General features: G+C 48.7%; 1 protein-coding gene across 1 annotated transcript in view; it reads left to right on the top strand.

The window, feature by feature from the left end:
• The first annotated feature begins 1770 nt into the window (after nt 1–1770).
• Nucleotides 1771–20268, top strand: part of MERTK (MER proto-oncogene, tyrosine kinase) — a 95616-nt gene continuing 77118 nt past the window's right edge. Inside the window, exon 1 of the mRNA XM_090281737.1 lies at nt 1771–1912. Coding sequence (XP_090137863.1) covers nt 1825–1912 — 88 coding nt within the window. The 5' untranslated portion in view covers nt 1771–1824. The remainder of the gene's footprint in view (nt 1913–20268) is intronic.

Here is a 20268-nt window from a genome sequence, read left to right as displayed (position 1 = left end):
CTGTTGCTGTAGTCTGGGGAGCACAGCTGGGGTTTAGACCCCGCCCTTCTCCGGGGGAACCCCAGGCTGCTGAGCTGTTTCTCAGTCCTTCTGCTGCCTGTGGGAGCCCAGCCAACCCTTCTGTGTCTCCACACTTCCTACCGGTCACATTGTGATGAAGCGGCCTTTTCTGTCTCTTCGTGGTTATAAGGCTTCTCTCTAGCTACTGTTCAGTTGGATATTCCAGATGATTTCTCCACAGTTAAGTTGTAATTCCAGATTAGTCCTGGGAGGAGATTAGTGTAGCTTCCACTTACGCTTCCACCATCTTGGATCTCAGAGTTTTCATTGTATAGCCTTTCTCTTTCTTGGCTAAGTTAATTCTGAAGTATGTGAATTCTTTTGCAATATAGTAAATGGAATTATTTTCTTAATTTCCTTTTCAGGTTGTTCATTGTTAGTGTGTAGAAATGTAACAGATTTTTGTTTGTTCACTGTGTATTCTACTACTTCGCTAAATTTGTTTAAGTTTTTTTGTGGAATCTTTAAGTCTCCTACGTATGAGGTAATCGATGGATGTTTTTTAACATTATATAATATACTTAGTAAGAAAGTCAGCATCATACTTAATGGACAAACAGTAGAGGCATTTCCACTCCCCTGGCTGGTTTGGCTCAGTGGATTGAGCGTCGGCCTGCGAGCTAAGTGTCGCTGGTTCGATCTTCCAGTCAGGGCACATCAGAGAAGGAAAACTCTGACTCCAAAAAACCTCCGCTGCCTTGCGGCATACCTCTTCAGGGGAAAGGCTAAGGGAGTAAACCCCGACAGAAAATCCGGAGCCGGAGTCCCTAAGGCGGTTCGACGTTGTAGTCAACACCGGCAACTCCTGCGGCGTACCTGAAGCCAAGCTGTATTGACTCCGTCTTTCCCTTGGACCCTTCAGCTGCGAAGAGAGGGGGGGTCTGCTGCATGGGCAACAGCAGACCCTCCATATCACCCTGCCCAGGCTCTGTAGCTTCAGCTTCACTGGAGAGGACACTCCAGCGTCATCGCAAGATGTCGATTCAACACGGGAGGAGACAGATACCGTGTCACTCCCGAGTCGGACTGCACAACCATTCTCGGCGGTGCAGACAGACTCTTAAGAAGCTACACCATCGTCTCTCGAGACGGACGGCTGCTGACGAGAGGAGAGCCGGAATTCATTCACACGCTTCTTGAACAAGTAGGTTTGTACAGAGCGCCTCCTATGGGCCAGGCAGTAGAAGCGCAGTGGACAATCCAAAGAGCATGCAATGATTCGATTGCATCAGAGTCAACCCAACTAGCCCAAAGGTACTTAACGGTGAAGTCAGTACCTGCTTCTTTGCTCTCCTGCTCTGCGCTTTTCCTTGATGTTTATCCCTCCTGGAGCATCCCGCTCTGCTTCCCAGATAACACGGGCGCTAGCTCCTCCCGCCGGGCGGGCCCCACTACGTTGGCCAGTGCCCCGGGCTCTCGGTTGGACGCCGGGGCGCGGGGATGCCGGGGCGCGTGAGCACCGGTCCCTTTCTCCGCACCTCTCTCCTCGGCCGCGCCTCCCCTAGATGGGCCTCCATTCCCGTTCCTCTCGTTGTCCCTTCCACCCTTTCAGCTGCCGGCCGGCGGGTCCCCTTCGTTCCTCTGGGCCCGCCCCCTGATCTCTCCCCGCACCCCCGGTGCCGCCCCTTCCAGCGTTCCGCCCCTTCCAGAGTTCTGCACCTCCCAGCTGCATTCCCGGCGCCTGCTGGCAGGCGCCAGACTGCGTATCTCCGTTGGCCTATCCGCCGGCAGGTTGGGAAGAATTTGCAGACCCGCGGCCCCGGGATGGGGCAGGCGCAGCCACCGCCGCCGCCACTGCTGCTACTGTTGCCGTTGCTGCTTTGGCTTTTCGTCCCCGGGCTTCGGACAGGGGGTGAGTGCACAGGACTCAGGGTCTGGGAGAGGGGGCGCGCGGCCCGGGGACTTGGGGCGAGGGCAGGGGGAGTCGGGGAACGGGGCGAGGGGCGGGAGAGGAGGGCCAGTGTTGGGAGTTCCGCCGGGGCAGGGGCGTCAGTAGGCGGCGAAGGGGAGTGCGCCACGCTGCTGGGCTGGTTTGCAAACACCTACTACCCCGACGCCCCCCAGCACCCTCACCCTCAGCCCGGTTGGGACCGCCAGAGCCTGGGCGCCGGGACAGACAGTGTAGGTGCGTCCCGTGAAGCGGGCGGGGGTCACTGGGGCCCCCTTTCCGAGGGGAGGAGCTCGCGCTCGCGGCGCGCTGTGAGTGCCCAAGTTTTCCGCGAAGAGGATCGTGGTCGCAGGTCTAGGCAGGAATGCGCGGAAAACTTCCCTGGGCCCCTCTGCGCAGCTGGACCCGCTTTGGCGGTAGCTCTAGGGGCCGTACACTCGCCTTCCCAACGACCTGAGCCCACAGACGCGCAGGGTGCGGAGTTGGGTGGTTGTTTGGGCACGATGCATCAAGGCCGGAGCGGGGGATGGGGGTGGGGGACGGGTGGCCTTCCCACGGCTCTCACTGGGCCCCGGTGGGCAATACTAGCGTCCCTCTGCAGGACAGCCTGTGGGGGTGCAGGGCCAGGAGAACGGGGGCGCATTCTGTACTCCTGTTATTACCTGACAGTATCGACTGTGCTGGGACAGCGTCTAGATTTACCCTGGTTCAGCCACGTGTACCCACAGGTATTCCGGTGTAGACGCTGCAGGATGAGAGCAGGCCGGTCAGCGGGCCGGTTCTGCACCCACAGCTGTTTCGCGGGTGAGGGATTGAAAACAGGGTAGAAGTCTGGTCAGGATCCACTTCTCCTGGAAGCAGGGAGAAACTTAACCAGGCCTTACCAAAAAAGACAAAGAAAAGAGGAGGAAGGTATGCTAAATAAACACATCCCAGGCATTTTTCGTTGGCTAAGCTATTTCCATCCAGCGTGGGCGTTTTTTGACCATGAACATGGCTGAGTAGCTTTCACCTATTAAGAGTCAAAGGTGGTTTTCAAGAATACCCGGAAAGTTCAAGTTACAGTTAAGCACTTTACTTAAAACTTTTCCTTTGAAAGCTCAGTTGGTCAGTGAAAAATTATTGTTTTTAAAATAGATTTTTTTTAAAGATTTTTATTTATTTTTAGATAAAGGGGAAGGTTAGGAAGAAAGAGAGGGAAACACCCCTTGATGTTTCCCCTTGCTGGCCCCCAACTGGGGACCTGGCCGCCAACCCAGGCATGTGCCCTGACCAGGAATCCACCTCGCAAATTCTGGATTTGCCCTTTGCCAGACGATGCCCAACCCACTGAGTCACACTAGTCAGAGACAAATGAAAAGTTCTTAAGCAGTGCATCTTTTTTGCACATGAAATTACGTCTAATCAATTTATAATTTGGGACAACACAGCAATTTGAAACAAACATCAAAAGACAAAACCAATCAAAAAACTAAAACAATCCTTCTCTCTACCTCACAAGCCCTCAAAAATTCCTCAGCATTTCTGCCAGACCCATTTGTCATAATCTGCCAATCTGTTATGTTTTTTTACTAGTGAGGGCTGGCCATAAATAGTCGTACAAGTAATGTGTGGTGAAAAGTAATGGAAATAATAGTTTTGGTATAAGATACTTAAAAAGAGGGTGTTTTTCTAAAATTTTAAAAAGTTATAATAGAAAACTTTTGGAGCTGACAGTCAGGTTTAGTCAGATAATCATTAAAGTTTTGTTAAAGTATACCCAGCAGGAAGAATGAAAAATTTCCTCATTTTTTTTTGTTGTAATTTTGCTTTTTATCTTGAATTTACTTGGGAAATGTCTGACACTATTAGCACTGAAAAGCCTAAAGCCTGGTGTTCTCACTGGCAGAATTAGAGCAGAAGCAGGAGCGCTGTGGTGAAGGGATTCAAGATGGAAATAGACTCTTGGTCTAATTTTAAGTTTTCATACTGTGGGTCCAGGTGGCCTCCTTATGAGACAGGATCTGGTAGACTGTGTGTGTAAACTCTATGCTGTGGAAGGATGAATAAATAATTAACACTTACCCATCACTTAAAGCCAGGAATCCTCCCACCCCCCATTCCCCAACACACACACACACACACACACACACACACACCATCCCTCAAAGCTGCAGTGCAGGCAGGTAGAAGTGAGACTGCTGCCCCTGGGGCATTTCGGTCTGCCCTGTCTGATCAGTCTGGTGGGGGTGCTAGTGAGCAGCAAAACCTGGCAAAGAGGGGTCCCTTTTGTGTGCTGGGAGAGGACAGAGGAGAAATATAAAAGTAGGTGACAGTGAAGGCATTTCCAGAAGCTGGTCCATGACAGAGCTCTGTGTGCAGCTAAACTCAACCTTGAGAACAAATTGGGCTTTTAAAGCTCTTAAATGTTAGTGTATTACTCCCAAACGGATGCAGTAACATACATTACAAAATACCACTAACTTCCCAGGGAAAACTTGAATTTGTCCTTTTGCTTACTGGTTTTATAACAATGGCCTCAAATGCTTTCTGGGAGTAGTCAGGGCATATGTCACAAATAAATAATTTTTATTTATTTATTTTTAAGGATTTTATTTATTTTTTAGAGAGAGGGTAAGGGTGGGAGAAAGAGAGGAAGAGAAACATTGATCAGTTACCTCTGGCACCTCCACCCCCCAAATGGAGGACTTGGCCCACAACCGAGGCATGTACCCTGACTGGGAATTGAACCGGAGACCTTTTGGTTTGCAGACCAGCACTCAATACACGGAGCCACACTAGCAGGGCCAGATAAATCATTTTTGGAAAGTTATTCTGATTCATTTTCTTGAAGTGCTGAATAGAGCGCAGTTATTTTTTATATTAACAGTAATGACGTCTTTTCATCATGTTTTTAGAAATAATTTCTAGATAATCCAAGGAGCATGGCCAGTAAGTTAGCAGCCAGAGTTGGTTCTGAACAGGCTGACTTCAGATGACTGAGATTTGGGAATATGCTGCCAGGTGGACACACTGAGCCAGGACCTTCATAAATGGACACAAGAAACAGCCGCTTCCCACACAGTAGCCAGAATGAGATTTGAAGATGAGTCCCTTGTTTAGAATCCTCAGATGGCTTTTCATTCCTTTCCAGGATCTATAAGGACTCTAAGGGCCTCTCACTCCTGTTGACTCATTTCCAGTTACTCCCCCTTGTTCAGGTTGCTTCCTCCACAGTGTCTTCTTCTTAGCACTTCTGCAGTGGACCTGTCCTTTGGCTGACTCTTTCTCCAAGATCTTTCCTTGCTGGCTTCTTTTGATTTGGGTTTCAGCTCAGATATTGTCCTGAAGAAGCTTTCCCTTGCTCTCTCCCCGTCCAGTTACCTCTGTTTCTTTCTCCATCCACCACCTTTTAAAATTCCTAATGATGCTTCTCACCACCTGGTGGTGGATGGCACAGTGCTGAGCCTATCTCAGGTGCTCAGTGGGTGACTGTCTGGATGATGTCCAGGGCCAGGCCTCCATGGCCTCACATGTGCTTCTTCCATCTGTCTCCCCACTGATTTTTCCAGAAACAAAATTGCTGCAGCTCCTGTGCCCTTTTCTGGGGGGTGGGGGTGGGGGGGTCTTGGTTCATACAAAAATCACCTTTGATTTCACTGTGATGCCAAAGTGGTTTCATTACAAGAAAAGTAAAGACATTGAGAGAAGATAGATTTTGGACTCTGTTAACTCCAGTATAGCATGTTAGCATGTTTTATATTGTCTTAACTATTCCAACTGGGAAAACATCAAGAACTATTTTTTCTTAATGTTGAAAACACAGATTTAGCAGCTCCTCACCGGGGCAGGTTGCCTGGCCCTCAGGTGGTGGTGGCCCTGAGTGCCTTAATTTTGGCTCATTGTCATAGATTTAATCTTAACCCAGAGCAGGAGGCTGTGGTTGGCATGCATCTCAGCAGGAGGTTAATGATTATAAATACTGAAAAAAGCATTCACCTGGAATGAAGTGTTTAATAGAGGCTTGGCTCACAGTCTGAATAGCCACCAAGCCAGCTCTCACCTTGTCTGGCTGGCCTCAGTTTCCTCTCTGGTCAGTGGGACTCTCAATTATTCATAGAATTGTGGGGAGGATGAAATGAGCTATGTTGTATAGTCAGTGCTACAGAAGTATTAGCCATTATTACCAATGGTTTCCTCCATTCTTCTGAGCTCAAACATTTTTAAAAAGATTTTATTTATTAACTTCTAGAGTAAGGAGAAGGGAGGGAGAAGGAGAGGGAAACACTGATGTGAGAGAGAAACATCGATTGGTTGCCTCTTGCACGTGCCCTGACCGGGTACCAAACCTGCAACCCAGGCATGTGCCCTGATTGGGAATTGAACCAGCTACCCTTGGTCATGGGCCAACACTCAACCAACTAAGTAAGCTATACTAGACAGGGCCTGTTTTGTTCATTTTTTCTTTTTAAAAAATTTTTATTGATTGATTTTTAGAGAGATAAGAAGGGGGGAGAGAAACATATTGTTCCACTTAATTATGCATTTATTTGTTGATTTCTTGTATGTGCCATGACCTGGGATTAAACCCATAGTAACTTTGGCGTATCAAGACGATGCTCTAACCAACTGAATTACCTGGCTAGGGAGAGCTCGTATTTTGGGGTAATTGTTTTTGCTGGACAGATGGTGTTGGTAGGAAAGGGTCTTTTCTCATTGAAATGTATCCTAAATTGCACCTTGAACTATGGGGGCAGAACTGTGGGCCACCCTCCCCTGTTCCCTCTGGGACAAGGCTGTGGGGTATCAGTCCTGAGTTCAGAGTCTTAGCTATGTTCTTCATGATTTTATTTCCTGGTAGTTCCCTCGCAAAACCCACACTTGTCATGGGTGGGCAGGGCCTGCCCTGACCACCCCTGCCCTGCTGCCCTCTTACCTTCACTTGCTGGATTCAGACTTAACTCTGTCCAGGAATAGCTTCCTGTCATGTGCTTCCCTGTGAGGTTAAAAATGAAGGCCAATTCCTGCTCTACTCTCCCACGCCAATGTGGGTGTGGTTTTTGTTTTGTTTTTGTTTTTTGAGTGTAAACATCCAGCTATTTCCTTTTTACCAGCGAAAACCAGGTTTGTCAAGTGAAGTCTTTTGGCTACAGTGGATGGAAAACATGGCTTTGTTTCTTAGACCAGCCTCTGTGTACCTGCCTGATATGCATGTGCTTGTGTCAGGTCTGTACGTGCCAGTTGTGTGTGTGCCCAGGTGCCCTCCTGACTGGGTACTTCCTGTTGGTGGCAGATGTGAGCCGACCTTCAGGTGTACCTGGGGAAGCCCTGACCTGCCTCTAGCACTCCAGGCATTTGCTGAACCCTGACAGAAGGGGAACCTGTTCCTGCTCTTTACCCCTTCCTTGTTTGGGCCCCCTGTCTCAGCCTGGCAAGAGTTCAGAATTCCATCAGGATGTTGGGCAGGAATATTGAGGGGACCTGCTAACTCCCACTTTCTCCCTTCGAGGAGACCCAAGGTTGCTTCCTCTGAGCAGTGGCTTTGAACTACATGTGAGGAAGATTCTTGACTGCAGCCAAGGCCCAGCCCTCCCCACTTCTGTGAGACTGCGTAGTGGGGCGGCCCTCCTTGGTAGCTGTATCCTGCCCCCTCCCTGGACCTCTGTTACACAGCAGGACCCAGTGGGCCCAGCCCCATGCAGGTCCCACATTTTAAAGTGATAAAGAAAGGGTGATCATGTCTTCCACATTTCACTGGGAAACCTACACTCAATTCTAAAGCATTTTATTTCATCTCATTGCCCATTTCATTCATGGCCAGTGTTTCTTTATTCACTTAAAGGTAAAATGGATTTTCTATGAGTTGCAGTGGCAGGGGTAGGAGAAGGAGCAGGGGAGGGGGGCGGGGCAGAGGGAAGGAGAGAAGTAAATGTTGATTTTATGTTTGGACAAGGTCATCTAAGAAAATTTTTACACCGAAAGCTAAGAATATTCGAGAGACTTATCTTAGAGAGAACCCATTTCATATCTCAGTGTGTAGGGTTTGTTTATTTTTTAAAATGCTCTTGTGTTTTCCCTTGTACTCAGTCATTAGTGGTGTCTTGGATATTTCTTAGTCCCATCAAAGGTGCTGCCTAGCGTCTACTGAGCCATGTAAGGCCCCAGCAAGTTCCGGTCACATGGGTGGTTCCTGCTCTGGTTGCTTCAAGGAGGGGCCCGTCCTCAGGACTGGGGTAGCAGGTTGGCACCTATAATCAGGCAAATGGGACAGATCTTTATTTTGGGGGAAGGGGTATCCATTTACCTCCACGTTCAGGAATGGTAAACACCTTAGACTTTGCCTTAGCTGCGGTCTTGCCTCTGGTGAGACACAAGAGAAAGCCTTGCTTATTGGGGAGAATGGATTATTTTACTATTTTAAGCCTGAGGGATTGTTAAAGCTGCTAATAGACTGGCCTCATTATGGTTTTGGAAAATGATGGTTTGTACAAGTCAGAACAGGCTGTCTTGGTGCAGAGTATTAGAACAGGGACCCAGTGTCACCGAACATGGTTTTCCGTCCAGGACTGACTCCCGACTGAACGCTCGGCCGGCTGATCCATACTCGTGGCTCCCACTGCGGCCACAGCTGCCGGCGGGTTTCCACTCACCCGTGGCTGTCTGTCTGTCCCCACACAGGAAGGGGAAGCAGCCTATAAGCCTGTTTATAGCTCTGGCCCGTGATTTGCAGATTTGTGGGTGAAAACCATGTTCTTTGAAAGTTTTGGAGCAAAGAAAAAAGAAAGCTTATTAGGGTTAGCATTAGATCTGTAGCATTAGTTAGGAAAAAAAACAACCGTTTTGGGAGTCCAGAGATGTGCCTTCTCATCCCAGTTTTGATGTGAGCTCGGAGGACAAGGAGAGAGTCAACGAGGAAGCTTTTTCACAATGCAGATGCCCGGGCCCCACCCAGGACCTGTGGGCTCAGTCTTTGGGGTGCACATGTCATTACCCACCACAGATCCAGTGCATCCTATTCTTGAGGAGGGGTGGAGAGCGTCACCCCCACTTCCACTTCAGAACCTGGCCCTAAGGGTAGAAATAAGATAATTACATTTACCCAAGGCAGGTGGCAACTCTTTGACTAGGGTGACAAATGCGGGCTGGACAGTTCCCCAAACCAAGCACCCTTATGCTATTTGGACCCACAAGTGGGAGGAAGCTTGAGGTCCCTCATGTGAGCCACGTGGGGTGGGTTCCCACCATTGTCATTTGGTGGGCCAGCCAGTAAACCTAAAGGCTGAACTTTCTCTTTTTACCATTATGTTTTGTTTTCCCACCTGCTTTTTTCTTTATATTCAGATCTTGTTATAAAATATTTAGGATACACAAAAAGATATAAAGGGTAGTAATATGCACCTCTGTACTCACCACCCAGCATAAGAAACCAGCCATCAGCAATAGAGGTGCAGTCCCCCTTCTCCCCTCACCATTCTCATCCCCCGCCTCCCCTCCCCCAGAGCAACCACTTCCCCATAGTAGGTGTTTTAACTCCCAGGCATCTCTTTATCCTCTGACCAGACACAATTGTCCTGGCAGCACTCTACAGTGTGGTTTTACAGCAGTCAGTTCGGATTTCCATTTGGCTGTATGTAAGAGCAAACCTCACTTCAGTGAATCGAAAGAGAGGTATTTCTCTCACTTGACAAGCAGTGTGAGGGCAGCCAGGCTGGGTTGGGACAGAGGCTCCAGGTTGTGGCGAGGGACCTGCCTCTCCAGCTGCCGCCTTGACTGTGGTGTTGGAACTCACTGCCTTAGAATGGCTGCTGCTCCTCTGGGCATTGCATTTGTATTACAAGCAGAAGGAATCAGGAAGGACAGAAGACTGTGTTATACCATCTGAGTCTTTCCTTTTTAGGACAGGAGAGGAAGAGGATGATGACTTTTTATTTTTAATTTATTTATTTTAGAGAGAGAGGGAGAAACATTGATCTGCTGCTCCAGCCATTTATGCATTCACTGGTTAACTCCTGCATGTGCCCTGCAGGATCGAACCTGCAACCTTCGAATGTCGGGAGGATGCTCTAAACACCTGAGCTACTCAGCCAGGGCAAGAGGATGATAACTATGTGAAGCTCCATGCGGAGGACTTGTGCTTAGAGTTCCCTGGCTGCTTCAAGTGGCAAGTAAGAGGGCAAATCAAGTGTGTTAGCTAGACAAGCTGCTACCCTGAGTGAGCTGGGGTCCCATTTGTAGGAAAAGGGAGTATGAGCATTGAGTGGGACATCAGCAGCTGCTGCCATGCACACGTTATACAATGTTATGTGAATAGTGTGCCTTCTTCTTTGGCTTGCTGTTTCACTCTTTGTTGTTTGCTAGACATTTTTCATGTCTTTGCTCATTTTCATCTGGGTTGAAAAGTTTTCCCTAGTTCATTTATCTTCATAGGCAAATATGTGACTATATCATAGTTTATTTTATCCACCTCTTATGGGGCATTTAGGTTTTTCTAAATATTTTTATTGCCATGAACATGCTTCTTTTTAATCTTTTGTTTATAGAGGTTTAATTTGCTATAATAAAGTGCATAGATATTAAGTGTTGAGTTTGATGAGTTTGACAAATATATGTGTTAAAACCACTGTCTGGACCCTGGCTCAGTGGATTGAGCACTGACCTGCAAACCAAATGGTTGTAGTTCGATTCCCAGTCAGAGTACAAGCCTGGGTTGCAGGACAGGTCCCCAGTTGGGGGTGTGCAAGAGGCAACCAACCCATGTTTTCCTCATTCTCTTTCTCCCTCCCTTCTCATCACTAAATAAATAAATAAAATCTTTGAAAAAAAAATCACTGCCCAAGTCAAGCTACAAACTTTCGTGCATGTCTCACTGTGGGCAGAATGAATCTCTGGGGCCAAAAATGCTAAGTTGTAGGTTATATGCAATTTCAGCTTTGTTATATATTGCCAAATTTGTTATTCGAAGCGGAGAAAAGGCCTCTTTGTGCACATCTCATATGCAGGTTATTGCCATGGAAGATCTGGATTGAGATATTTCCTCCCAAGGATGTTCTAACAGGTCTGGGAAACTCTTCAGGGTGGGTTGTGAAGCTGGCTGAGGCCATCCTGGCATCACCTCCCAGCCTTCCCAGTGCAGGGGAGGTGATATAGGAGCTGGGTCCTTTGCTCTTACCCAATAGACCATATTGAACATATTTGGATTTTTAAAATGAAACTCTTAATTTTGAGATCATTTTAGCTTCTCGTGCTATTTCTAACAAGAATTAATACAGAGAGCTCCCGGGCACCCTTTCCCTAGTTTCCCCCAATGGTAACATCTTAGAAAACAGTAGGATGATGTTGACACCAGGATGCTTCCATCACCAGCAGGATCCTCAGGTGCCCCCTGTAGCCACACCCTCTTCCCTCCAGCCCCACCACATTTTTTTTTTTTTTTGGCTTAAAACAACACAAATTTATTTTGTATACCGTTCTCAAGGACAGAAGTCTGAAATGGGTTACACTGGGATAAAGTCAGGGTGTTTTTGGTTTGCCTGATTGCTATAGAACCCCAGCCTGTGTTGTTTGGAATAGCTGTGGGGTCTGATTGCCAGCCACCAAGAAGTGCGATTCCCAATACAAGTTTGGTGGAAAAGGAAAGTGGGTATGTTTAAAAGTCTTACAGATTCAGAATAATGGCAGGTTTCTGCCATTAAGTCCTACTCCCTTTAAAACACCCAAAAACACATAGTACCCCCTGCCAAACCAGGCCAGTTTCAGAACATACCTGTCAGAGGTACCATCCTCCAGAAAAGCAGAAGTCTGCGACGCAGCATTCCCGACCACAGTTCAGCATTTCAGGCATCTCCCACTAATCTGCACTTGGTTAGGCAGGTCCTTGCCATTCTAGTCTCATCAGCTGTGCTGCCATGCTCTCCAGGCAGATTTCCTGGTGGGTCTTCTCTTTGTTACTCCAGCTCTTAGTTCAAAACTGTATAGCACCTTTTTCACACTAGACCTCATGGATGCTCTGGGGAGGGCCCTTCTACATTCTTTCAAACAGCATGGCCCCCTTCCTTATGGATCCCCATCACATTTTTAACTACGGCATTCACTGATCTGTGTTCTGTTTCTATAATTCATTTCAAAAATGCTATGTAAATGGAATTATACTGTATCACTTTCCCTTTTGCTGTCATGAAAATTTATCAAAACTTAAAACAACAAAGAAGTATATTATCTCAACTGTGTAGGTCAGAAGTTGGCCCCAGGTCACTGGGCTGAGATCCAGCTTTTGACAGGACCACGTTCCTTTCAGGAAGCTGTCGGGCAGACTGCATGCACTTTCTTGCTCTGCCCAGCTTCCAGAATTTGCCCAGTCCTTGGCTCGTGGCCACCTCTTCCGTTTTCCCACCCAACAAGTGTGGATTGGTCTCTCCTTCTGGCACCCCTATGATGTGAATGTTGAAACACTTGACGTTGTCTCAGAGGCTGCTTACGCTATCATTTCTTTTTAATTATTTTTTCTTCTTGTTTTTATTGGTTGTTTTTTGCTTTCTTATGTTCCAGATCCTTGATTTGATTCTCAGTGCCATCCACTCTACTGTTGTTTCCCTGTAAATTGTTCTTTATTTCAATTAGTGTATCCTTCGTTTCCAACTGGATCTTTTTTATGTTTTTGTGATTCTCATTAAGTTCCTTGAGCATCCTTATCACCAGTGTTTTGAACTCTGCATCTGATAGATTTCTTATCTCCATTTCATTTATCTCTTTTTTCTGGAGTTTTGATCTGTTCTTTCACTTGGGCCATGTTTCTTTGTCTCCTCATTTTGGCAGCCTCCCTGTGTTTGTTTCTATGTATTAGGTAGAGCTGCTATGACTCCCTAATTTGATGGTGTGGCCTTATGTATTAGGTGTCCTGTAGTGTCCAGTGGCACAGCCTTTTCTATTATCCTAGCTGGGTACTCCAGGTGCGCCCTTTATGTGGACTGAGTACACCTTCCTCTTGTAGTTGAGCCTTGATTGCTATTGGCAGGTCAATGGGAGGGATTTACCCAGGCCAGTCAGCTGCAAGGTTGGTGACCACTGACCACCAACCTCTGTCCTCTGTGGAGGATCAGCTGTGCAACGGCAGGGTGTTGGTGCTCTGACATGGCCTGTAGTTGTCCACGGGCGTGCAGGCCCTGCAGTTTCCTGAGGGATGCAGGTCAAGTTCAGCCCCAACTTGCGTTCTGCCTGGGGCCACCCTGCCTGAGCTATAAAGCAATCTGCAGATGGCTGCAACTTGGGCTGGCCTTGGAGGTACCCAGGCAAAGCCAAACTGTGAACTTAGGCTGGTTCCTGCTAGTGCCAGGTCTGGGCACTTAGCAAGAAGAACCGAGGCTGAGGGCTCACTGAGGCCGGCTGTTGCTTGTTTGAGAGGATTTAGGAAGTTGTGAAGCTTGAGCCAAGACCAGCCATTCATATGGAAAAGCCTGTTAACAGCTTGGGTGGGCAGTAAGTTGGGTGGGGTGGAGCCTCAGGGATTCCCCTGGGTGGGATAAACAGTGTGAGCCAGGTTGATGAAGTCTCAGATATGGCTCCCTCCTGTCTGGCTCTGTGGCTCTATGGGGGGAGGGTTCAGAGAAGGGACAATGGCCTCTGCCTGCCTTTCTGTCTGGGAGAAAGCTGTCCCTCAGCTCTCTCCCTGATGCCAGACACTTTAGTTCCTCCTTGTATACCACTGGTGCCTTTTAAGCTGCTACCCCGTTATGGAGCTCAGAAAGAGTGAGTCCGATTAAGTCCGTGTGTGGGTTCTTTAAGAGGAATTGCTTGGGGCTCCAGAAGTTTCTTCCATTGACTCAATCCCCACTGGTTTTTGCAGCCAGAAGTTATAGGAACTTATCTTCCTGGCAGTGGACCCCTGGGCTGGAGGCCAGATGTGGGGCTGGGACTCCTCTCTCTGGAGATATCCCTCCCAAATTTTTATCCACCACATGTGGGTGTGGAACCAGCCTGTCGTGTGTCTCTGCCCCCTCCTGCTAGTCTGGATGGATGTGGTTGCTTTAGTTCCATAGTTGTCAGACTTCCATTCAGCTCAGTTTCTGGCAGTTCTGAGTGATGCTTGTTCTATAGTTTCACTGTAATTTTGATGTGGTTGTACGAGGAGGCGAGACACATTTATGTAAGCCTCCATCTTGACCAGAATTCCTACATCTGTTTTTGTAGGTAATTTTTTGCTGGGCTGGCAATATGTGCTGGGGGTGGTTTGTGGAACAAAGAAACCTGGAATCTGAGAGTTGCTCCTGGGTCTTGCGAAAGCCATGTCTGGCCCTAGTGGAGAACCAGTCTCAGGCTCCCAAGGGGGAAGCTGCTGTAGGACTCTGGGTAGGAAGTATTCCGTGTCTTTCTTTGACAGTTGGTGTGTTGCCAAAGGGGAAAGAGAAGGAAAAACCTTGGTTAAGCAAACATATCTTCCTCTTTCACTGCATGAAGCTGAATAGTCTAAAATCTAAGGCATAATTGATTCCATACGTTCAGCAGTGATAGTCCGTGCATGACCAGTGGCACCTCTGAAATAAGACAGATCATGTGTTTAATGTTATGAATTAGTAACTGGCACGTATCGCAAGTCTGTGCACAGCAAGCATTGTGCAGTGTTCTATGTGTAGTCTTCTGCTCTCACCTCTGAGAGAGTAGATGTTACCTGCCTGACTTTATAATGAGGAGACTGAGTCTTAGATGGACAGGTGACTTGCATAAGGTCCTGTGGCCTCAGTAAGGGTGAACTGGGCATACCCCTTGCCCCCCTGACCCTGAATTCTTATACTTACCACTCTCCCAAGTCATGTACATTCAAACCTGAGTCTTCTTCATGGGAATTCTCAGGCCAGACCCTTAGGAATGCCCCAACCAAAGTGATCTGATGCTGCATTCCTTAGAGCAGGGTATCTGGTCCTGGCAGCATGTTAGAATCTGTAGAAAGGATTTCCTAAAGTCTGACGCCCAGCGGCACCCCTATTAATGAACTCCAGCTGTGGGTGAGCCGAGGCGTCAGAGCTTTGAAACCGTCCCTGGAGATGCTGGTGTTCTGTTGGAGAGCTTGGTGGAGCATGGGGAGGACGGTGGAGTGTCGGAGTCAGGCCCTGGAACTCTCTTTTCTTGTTGCATTAGTTTCCCCACAGAGAGAACTAGGGGAACTTTTTCCTGCAAAGTAGTTCTACCAAGGAAACGTCAAATGCGCTAGTCAAAAAGTGGGGTTCAGGCTGAAGGGGTTGCCTAAGGGCCTTGGAGACCCTTGGGGCTCCCACTGCTGAAGTGTGTGTGTGTGTGTGTGTGTGTGTGGCCTGGGGAGAGGCCGAGGTGGACCCCTGTGGGCCTGCTCTCTCTCCTCTCAGCTAATGTATGGGCGCCCTATAAGTGGGTAAGTGGGAGAACACCTGATAATCATCATTTCTGCTCAGAGGTGGAAGCAAGTCCTCCAGGTGAGGACTCAGAGAGGTGGGAGGGGCTAATGGGTATGCTGTGGTTTCTGTGTGCTCCCCAGACCCACTCTTCCCCTAGCCTGACCCTTAACGGAGAGCTCCCTGGGGCTACTTCTGCAAAGTGATACTACATTAAATTTATCTGACTGAGTAGATCATCCCACACAGTCATTGTTTATCTGAAATGCAGGTGTAACGGGTGTGCTGTTGTTTTTATCTGGCAGCCCTGCGCCTGCTGGGGCTCTTGTGGAGACGTATTTTACCCCCGACTTTACCGTCTTCATTGTGCAGACATCTCAGTGGGTTGTCACTGGCAGCCCCGCCCCCACATGGCAGCTGGGACCCCTTCAGGCGCACGAAGCCCACCCCTCCTTTCCCGGAGGCCCCTGTCAGGGCAGCTAACTCCAGGTGGCTGAGTGCAGTCACTCAGAGGTTCATGTTTACCATTTACCACTTGAGGACCTCAGGTCAAAGAGTTTTTAAAAGTTTTCTCTCGTTCATTATTGTTGCTGCTCTTTATCACTGGAGAATTCTTGGCTTTAGCATAAAGTGGACACTAAGTAGAAAGTTTCTGTTTGTTCTCGTTTGGCTTCATCCAGCGGGTGTGAGGGATAGGGAGGAGTCCTTAAACTGTCACAGAGAGGTGGCCTAGGGACATAAAGAGAATAGTAAATATCAGCCAGAATTGGTGGGAGGGGAGGCACGAGTCCAGGCACACGTCTCTCCTGGGGGGCAGGGGCATGGACATAAATGGGATTCTGGAGGCCATAAGCCTTTCTATAAACCACAGATTCACCCCAGAAGGAGCCTCTCTCCTCCACTGCAGGGGCTGCTGGACAGCAAAGCCTGGTGGGCAGCAGGCTGATGGCACCGGGCAGTGCCCAACCCCAGGCTGCCGTCGTTATCCCTGCCCTCATATGCTCCACAGGTGGAAGCAGAGAACCCCTGGGAGTTCAAGGGCACTCTTCACTTTTGCAGTGCCCTCCATTTCCCCCTCGCCCCCTGCCTATTGATGGTTGGGCTGAACCTTAGAGACCCAGGCTCCTGCCTCTGCCCATCCTGCTGTCTGAGGAAGAGCAGAAAGACCAGGACAGAGGTCCCACAGGCTGGCGCTTCAGTCCTGCCCTTATCCCACCACTTGGTTCCCAGGACTGTGAAGCAGGCTGAGTGCACCTGACACCCAAGGGTAGAGGAATCAGACAGGGCTGCCAGCCTGCAGGGCCAGGAGGCTGCTTAGCGCAGCTGCTGCCCTTGCTACTCTGGGACCTGCAACTTCAGCAGCTGTCGCTCCCTGTATCTTCTTGAGACCCAAGTCTTCAGGAGAACCTAGGCGCTCATGCTAGGAGAGGGTGTGGAGGCCCACCCTAGGGAGCCTCCTCAGGGCCCAGAGCCTTTTGGCTGGAAGTATATTTTTTCCACTTGTTCGTGGCCAGCAGTTACCCTGCTCCAGTGTTGCCACTGCCTGGGCCTTGTGTAAAACATACCTCCCCAGCAACCCCAGCCCTTGCTCCCACCTTAGCCAGGATCTGCACAGAGTGCTGGTGGACCGATACCTCCCATCATCTGCATCCACCCAGGGACTCTGATCCTGGCAGGGGATCAAATGGGTTAGAGCACTTCCCCTGAGGACATGTCTCAGTGTGAGGGACTGGGGCCTGTCTAACTGCAGAGGTGCTGGCCAACCACTGAACACTTCCCAACCCTCCTGCCACCACGCATGCTCAGCACACACTCTGCAGGCATTTGTGAACTTGGAACGCACAAGTTCATCACTCAGAAAACAGCTTCTTCACTAGCAGCCCCTAAATGACTAGTGTTAAGTCTAAGAGACTGAGGTCCCTAAACATCTGACCCACTGGAGCTGCTTGTGGTTGGTGGAAGTGGTGCTGCTTCAGAGGCAGTCCCAACGCAGTGCCCCTTGCAGCTGCAGCGGTGTCCTTGCCTGGACCATATCTCTTCCCTGCTGGCACACCACTCAGAACAGTGCCTGCATCACACCCATTTATTGCATAGGTGTTCACGGCATGTCACCTCCATTCCATTCACCATGTTGGGTTCAGAGGATGCCACCTCCAGACTTCAAGAAGGCTACAGACAAATTTGTTCAGGAGGATAAGGCAAAGCCACATGAATCAATGGGTAGTATACCTAACCGATTTCTTTATTTCTTTGTTGAATGAGTAAACATTTGCTACTCACACCCCATGGGCCTGCCCTATGCTGGGCACAGAAGGAATTTGATGGAAACACAATTCGTCTTTCAGAAGCTGACATTGAAATCTGATCAAGGGCTTGGTGGTGATTGGGAATCGTGGGTACGTGGCAGGGGAGCTCCATCATGTCCCTCCAGGGCTGCATGGGTGTGGCCCCTAGAGTTGGCCTTCAGCTGCTAGAACACCTGGACAGCCTCTCTTAGACCTGAGTGGGAGGCCACTTATCCAAGGTTGCTCGTGATGTTAAACTTCTCACTTTAGCCACTAGCCCAGTCACACAAGGAAATGACCTTGAAAGAAGGTGCCTTGCAGAAAGGACCATATTCTCATTAAGTCTCTGTGGGTTTTCATACATCTCACATGCTGGCTGACCATTGTTTCCACAATGGCAATTGTCATATAGGCCCAGCACATTTGCTGTTATTACCTTGAAGATGAGTTAACAAGGATAGGTTAATATTGAAAATGGGAAGTTTAAAAATTTTTTATCTGACCTCCCCCAAAATAATGTTAAAGTATTCATTTTCTGGGAGGAAAAACGGGGTCGGGTGGGGGAGGAGGGCATCATACAATCGAGGTCAATTGGCATAGTAAGAACAGGGAAAAATTGGCAGCTTAAGATGAAATTCCTAATCAACCGTTGCCCTTGGTTCCAAACCTTTGGAATAACTATCATTTTGCCTTTTTTCACATGATCCACACTCATTCAGCTCTCAAGCACCATTCATGCAGGCCACTATGTGAATACAACACCCTGCGCGCCCACCCACGATATTCCAGTGTAAACCTCACCGACCTTATGGACCTCATTCCCAATCCTACAAATCAGCAGTTCTCCAGGACTGCGCCATGGCAGGTTTTCGCTGATTCGTGATAAAATGAGGAAACAGCTAAGATTGACCAAGTGCTTACTCTGAACCTATATAGCAATACTTGTTTATTTTCAGCGGCAGTCCTGGGCAGCACCGTTATTCCATCCCCATTTTCACCAGGAAGAGATGACCTGAAGCAGCCTCATGCCCTGCATTCTACAAGCAGCAGGCAGGATAAATCTGCCAAGTGACCCCTCCTGAGAACCACCCTGTGCTCTGAGACTGTGTCCTTCCTCAGTATTTGAGTCAGACTGACTTTCTTGTATGAAATGGTGGCGATGGAGAGAATGCTGATGTGGTCAGCCTCTTCTGTCCCCTGCGTCCTTTGCACTCCTGGCTGCTCCTGAAGTTAGGTCTTGGGTATCTTCCCAACAGGTTTCCCCGCTTCCAGGCCTCCTCCTTCCTGGTGCTGTAGTCCAGCACTGCCTCCGCCCTTCCTCTGTGCAGAAACCTTCAGGAATCCTGCTTCTTCTCCTGGGATTCAGGGCCCAGAGCAGCACCACTTGACAGCTAAATTGGTGTTCCCAGACCACTAGGACCTCTTCTTTCTCTTCATTTTCCTGCCACCTGTGCCCCTGGAAACTCTGTGCATCCCTCCCTCCTCCCCATTCATGCTTTTACTTATTCATTCAACACACCTACTGTGAGCTCCTGTCTGAACTGGCTGTGGTGTGCATGAGAGGACTCATGGGGCTCTCAGTGCGTCCAGCAGGGCAAAGGAACTGAACAAGGGATGACATCAATATGTTACCAAAGGTGGGGGGCAGCACCCACCTGGGAGGGCTAACCAGTCTGAGATGGGGCGGGATCAGGGAAGGCCTTCCCACACCCCCAGTCAGCCATGCTGTTTCCCCTTTAATCCTGGGACCCTCTGCTCCTCTCGCCTGGGCAGGTGCCTTCATGACCCCGTTAGACTGTCACAGCAACTCAGAGTCCCAAGAGGCACTATGTAAATATTTGTTGGCAATTAAATCATTATACTGACTTTTGGCAGATCAAGTCATGGAGACCAGTTATCTTTTCAGCCATCCATAGGGATTACAGGGTGGGTGTGGCTGCTCCCCAGCTTCAGTGACATCATCTGTGTGGGGACCTTGCCATCAGTTTGTTCAGTTAGCTCGGCTCATGGAAAACGAAGGTTATACCTCAAACTGTAATCAGAGGTTAAGTTGCAGGGTTGGGATTACAAAACAGGTTTCCATGTTATAGTTTCTATGCTTCTATAAACATTTTAATTCTTCACAACAGACTGTGTAACATTTGTAATTAGAAAACTCAAATTTTGTAAGTAAATTGAACAAACCAAAGAAAATATTGTTTGCTTTCCTCAATCTCCTTTATGCCTTCTGTGAAAGGTTTATATATTTAAAGGTAAAAAATAGTGATTTGGGCAAAACCTGGCTCCCTGGAGCTCAGTGAGTTGGAGGGACTAGAGGTAAGTTTGCCAACACAAGAGGCAGAGGTGGAAGCCTGAAGAGAAAGAGTGTGCGTAAGGCATAGGCAAGCAGCTAGAGCATTTATTACTGCAGAGAGCACCTCACATCAGAGAAAGGTGGGTGCTGGATAGAACCCAGGCGCTGGGCTTCTCCCTGCCCCTACCGAAAGCACAGGCCCCCACTCCTGTGTCAGGCTTGCCTAGTGAGTTGAGTCACCCTGCCCTGCTGTCCACAGAGTGAACGAACACCCACCCCAGCACACTCATCTGTCCGCACGACTGCTCAAGGTTGTCCCACGTAGCCCTCCACCAAGCATGCAGAGGGCCCTGCACCACAGCCACTGAGACCTCAGTGTAAAGACAAGCAGTGAGCTTTCCCTGG

This window comes from Furipterus horrens, unplaced genomic scaffold (genome assembly GCF_987537825.1).
Source record: "Furipterus horrens unplaced genomic scaffold, mFurHor1.1.pri manual_scaffold_6, whole genome shotgun sequence".
NCBI classification, from domain to species: Eukaryota; Metazoa; Chordata; class Mammalia; order Chiroptera; family Furipteridae; genus Furipterus; species Furipterus horrens.
The sequence above is the reverse complement of the archived record's forward strand: the minus strand, read 5'-3'. Positions and strand labels throughout refer to the sequence as shown.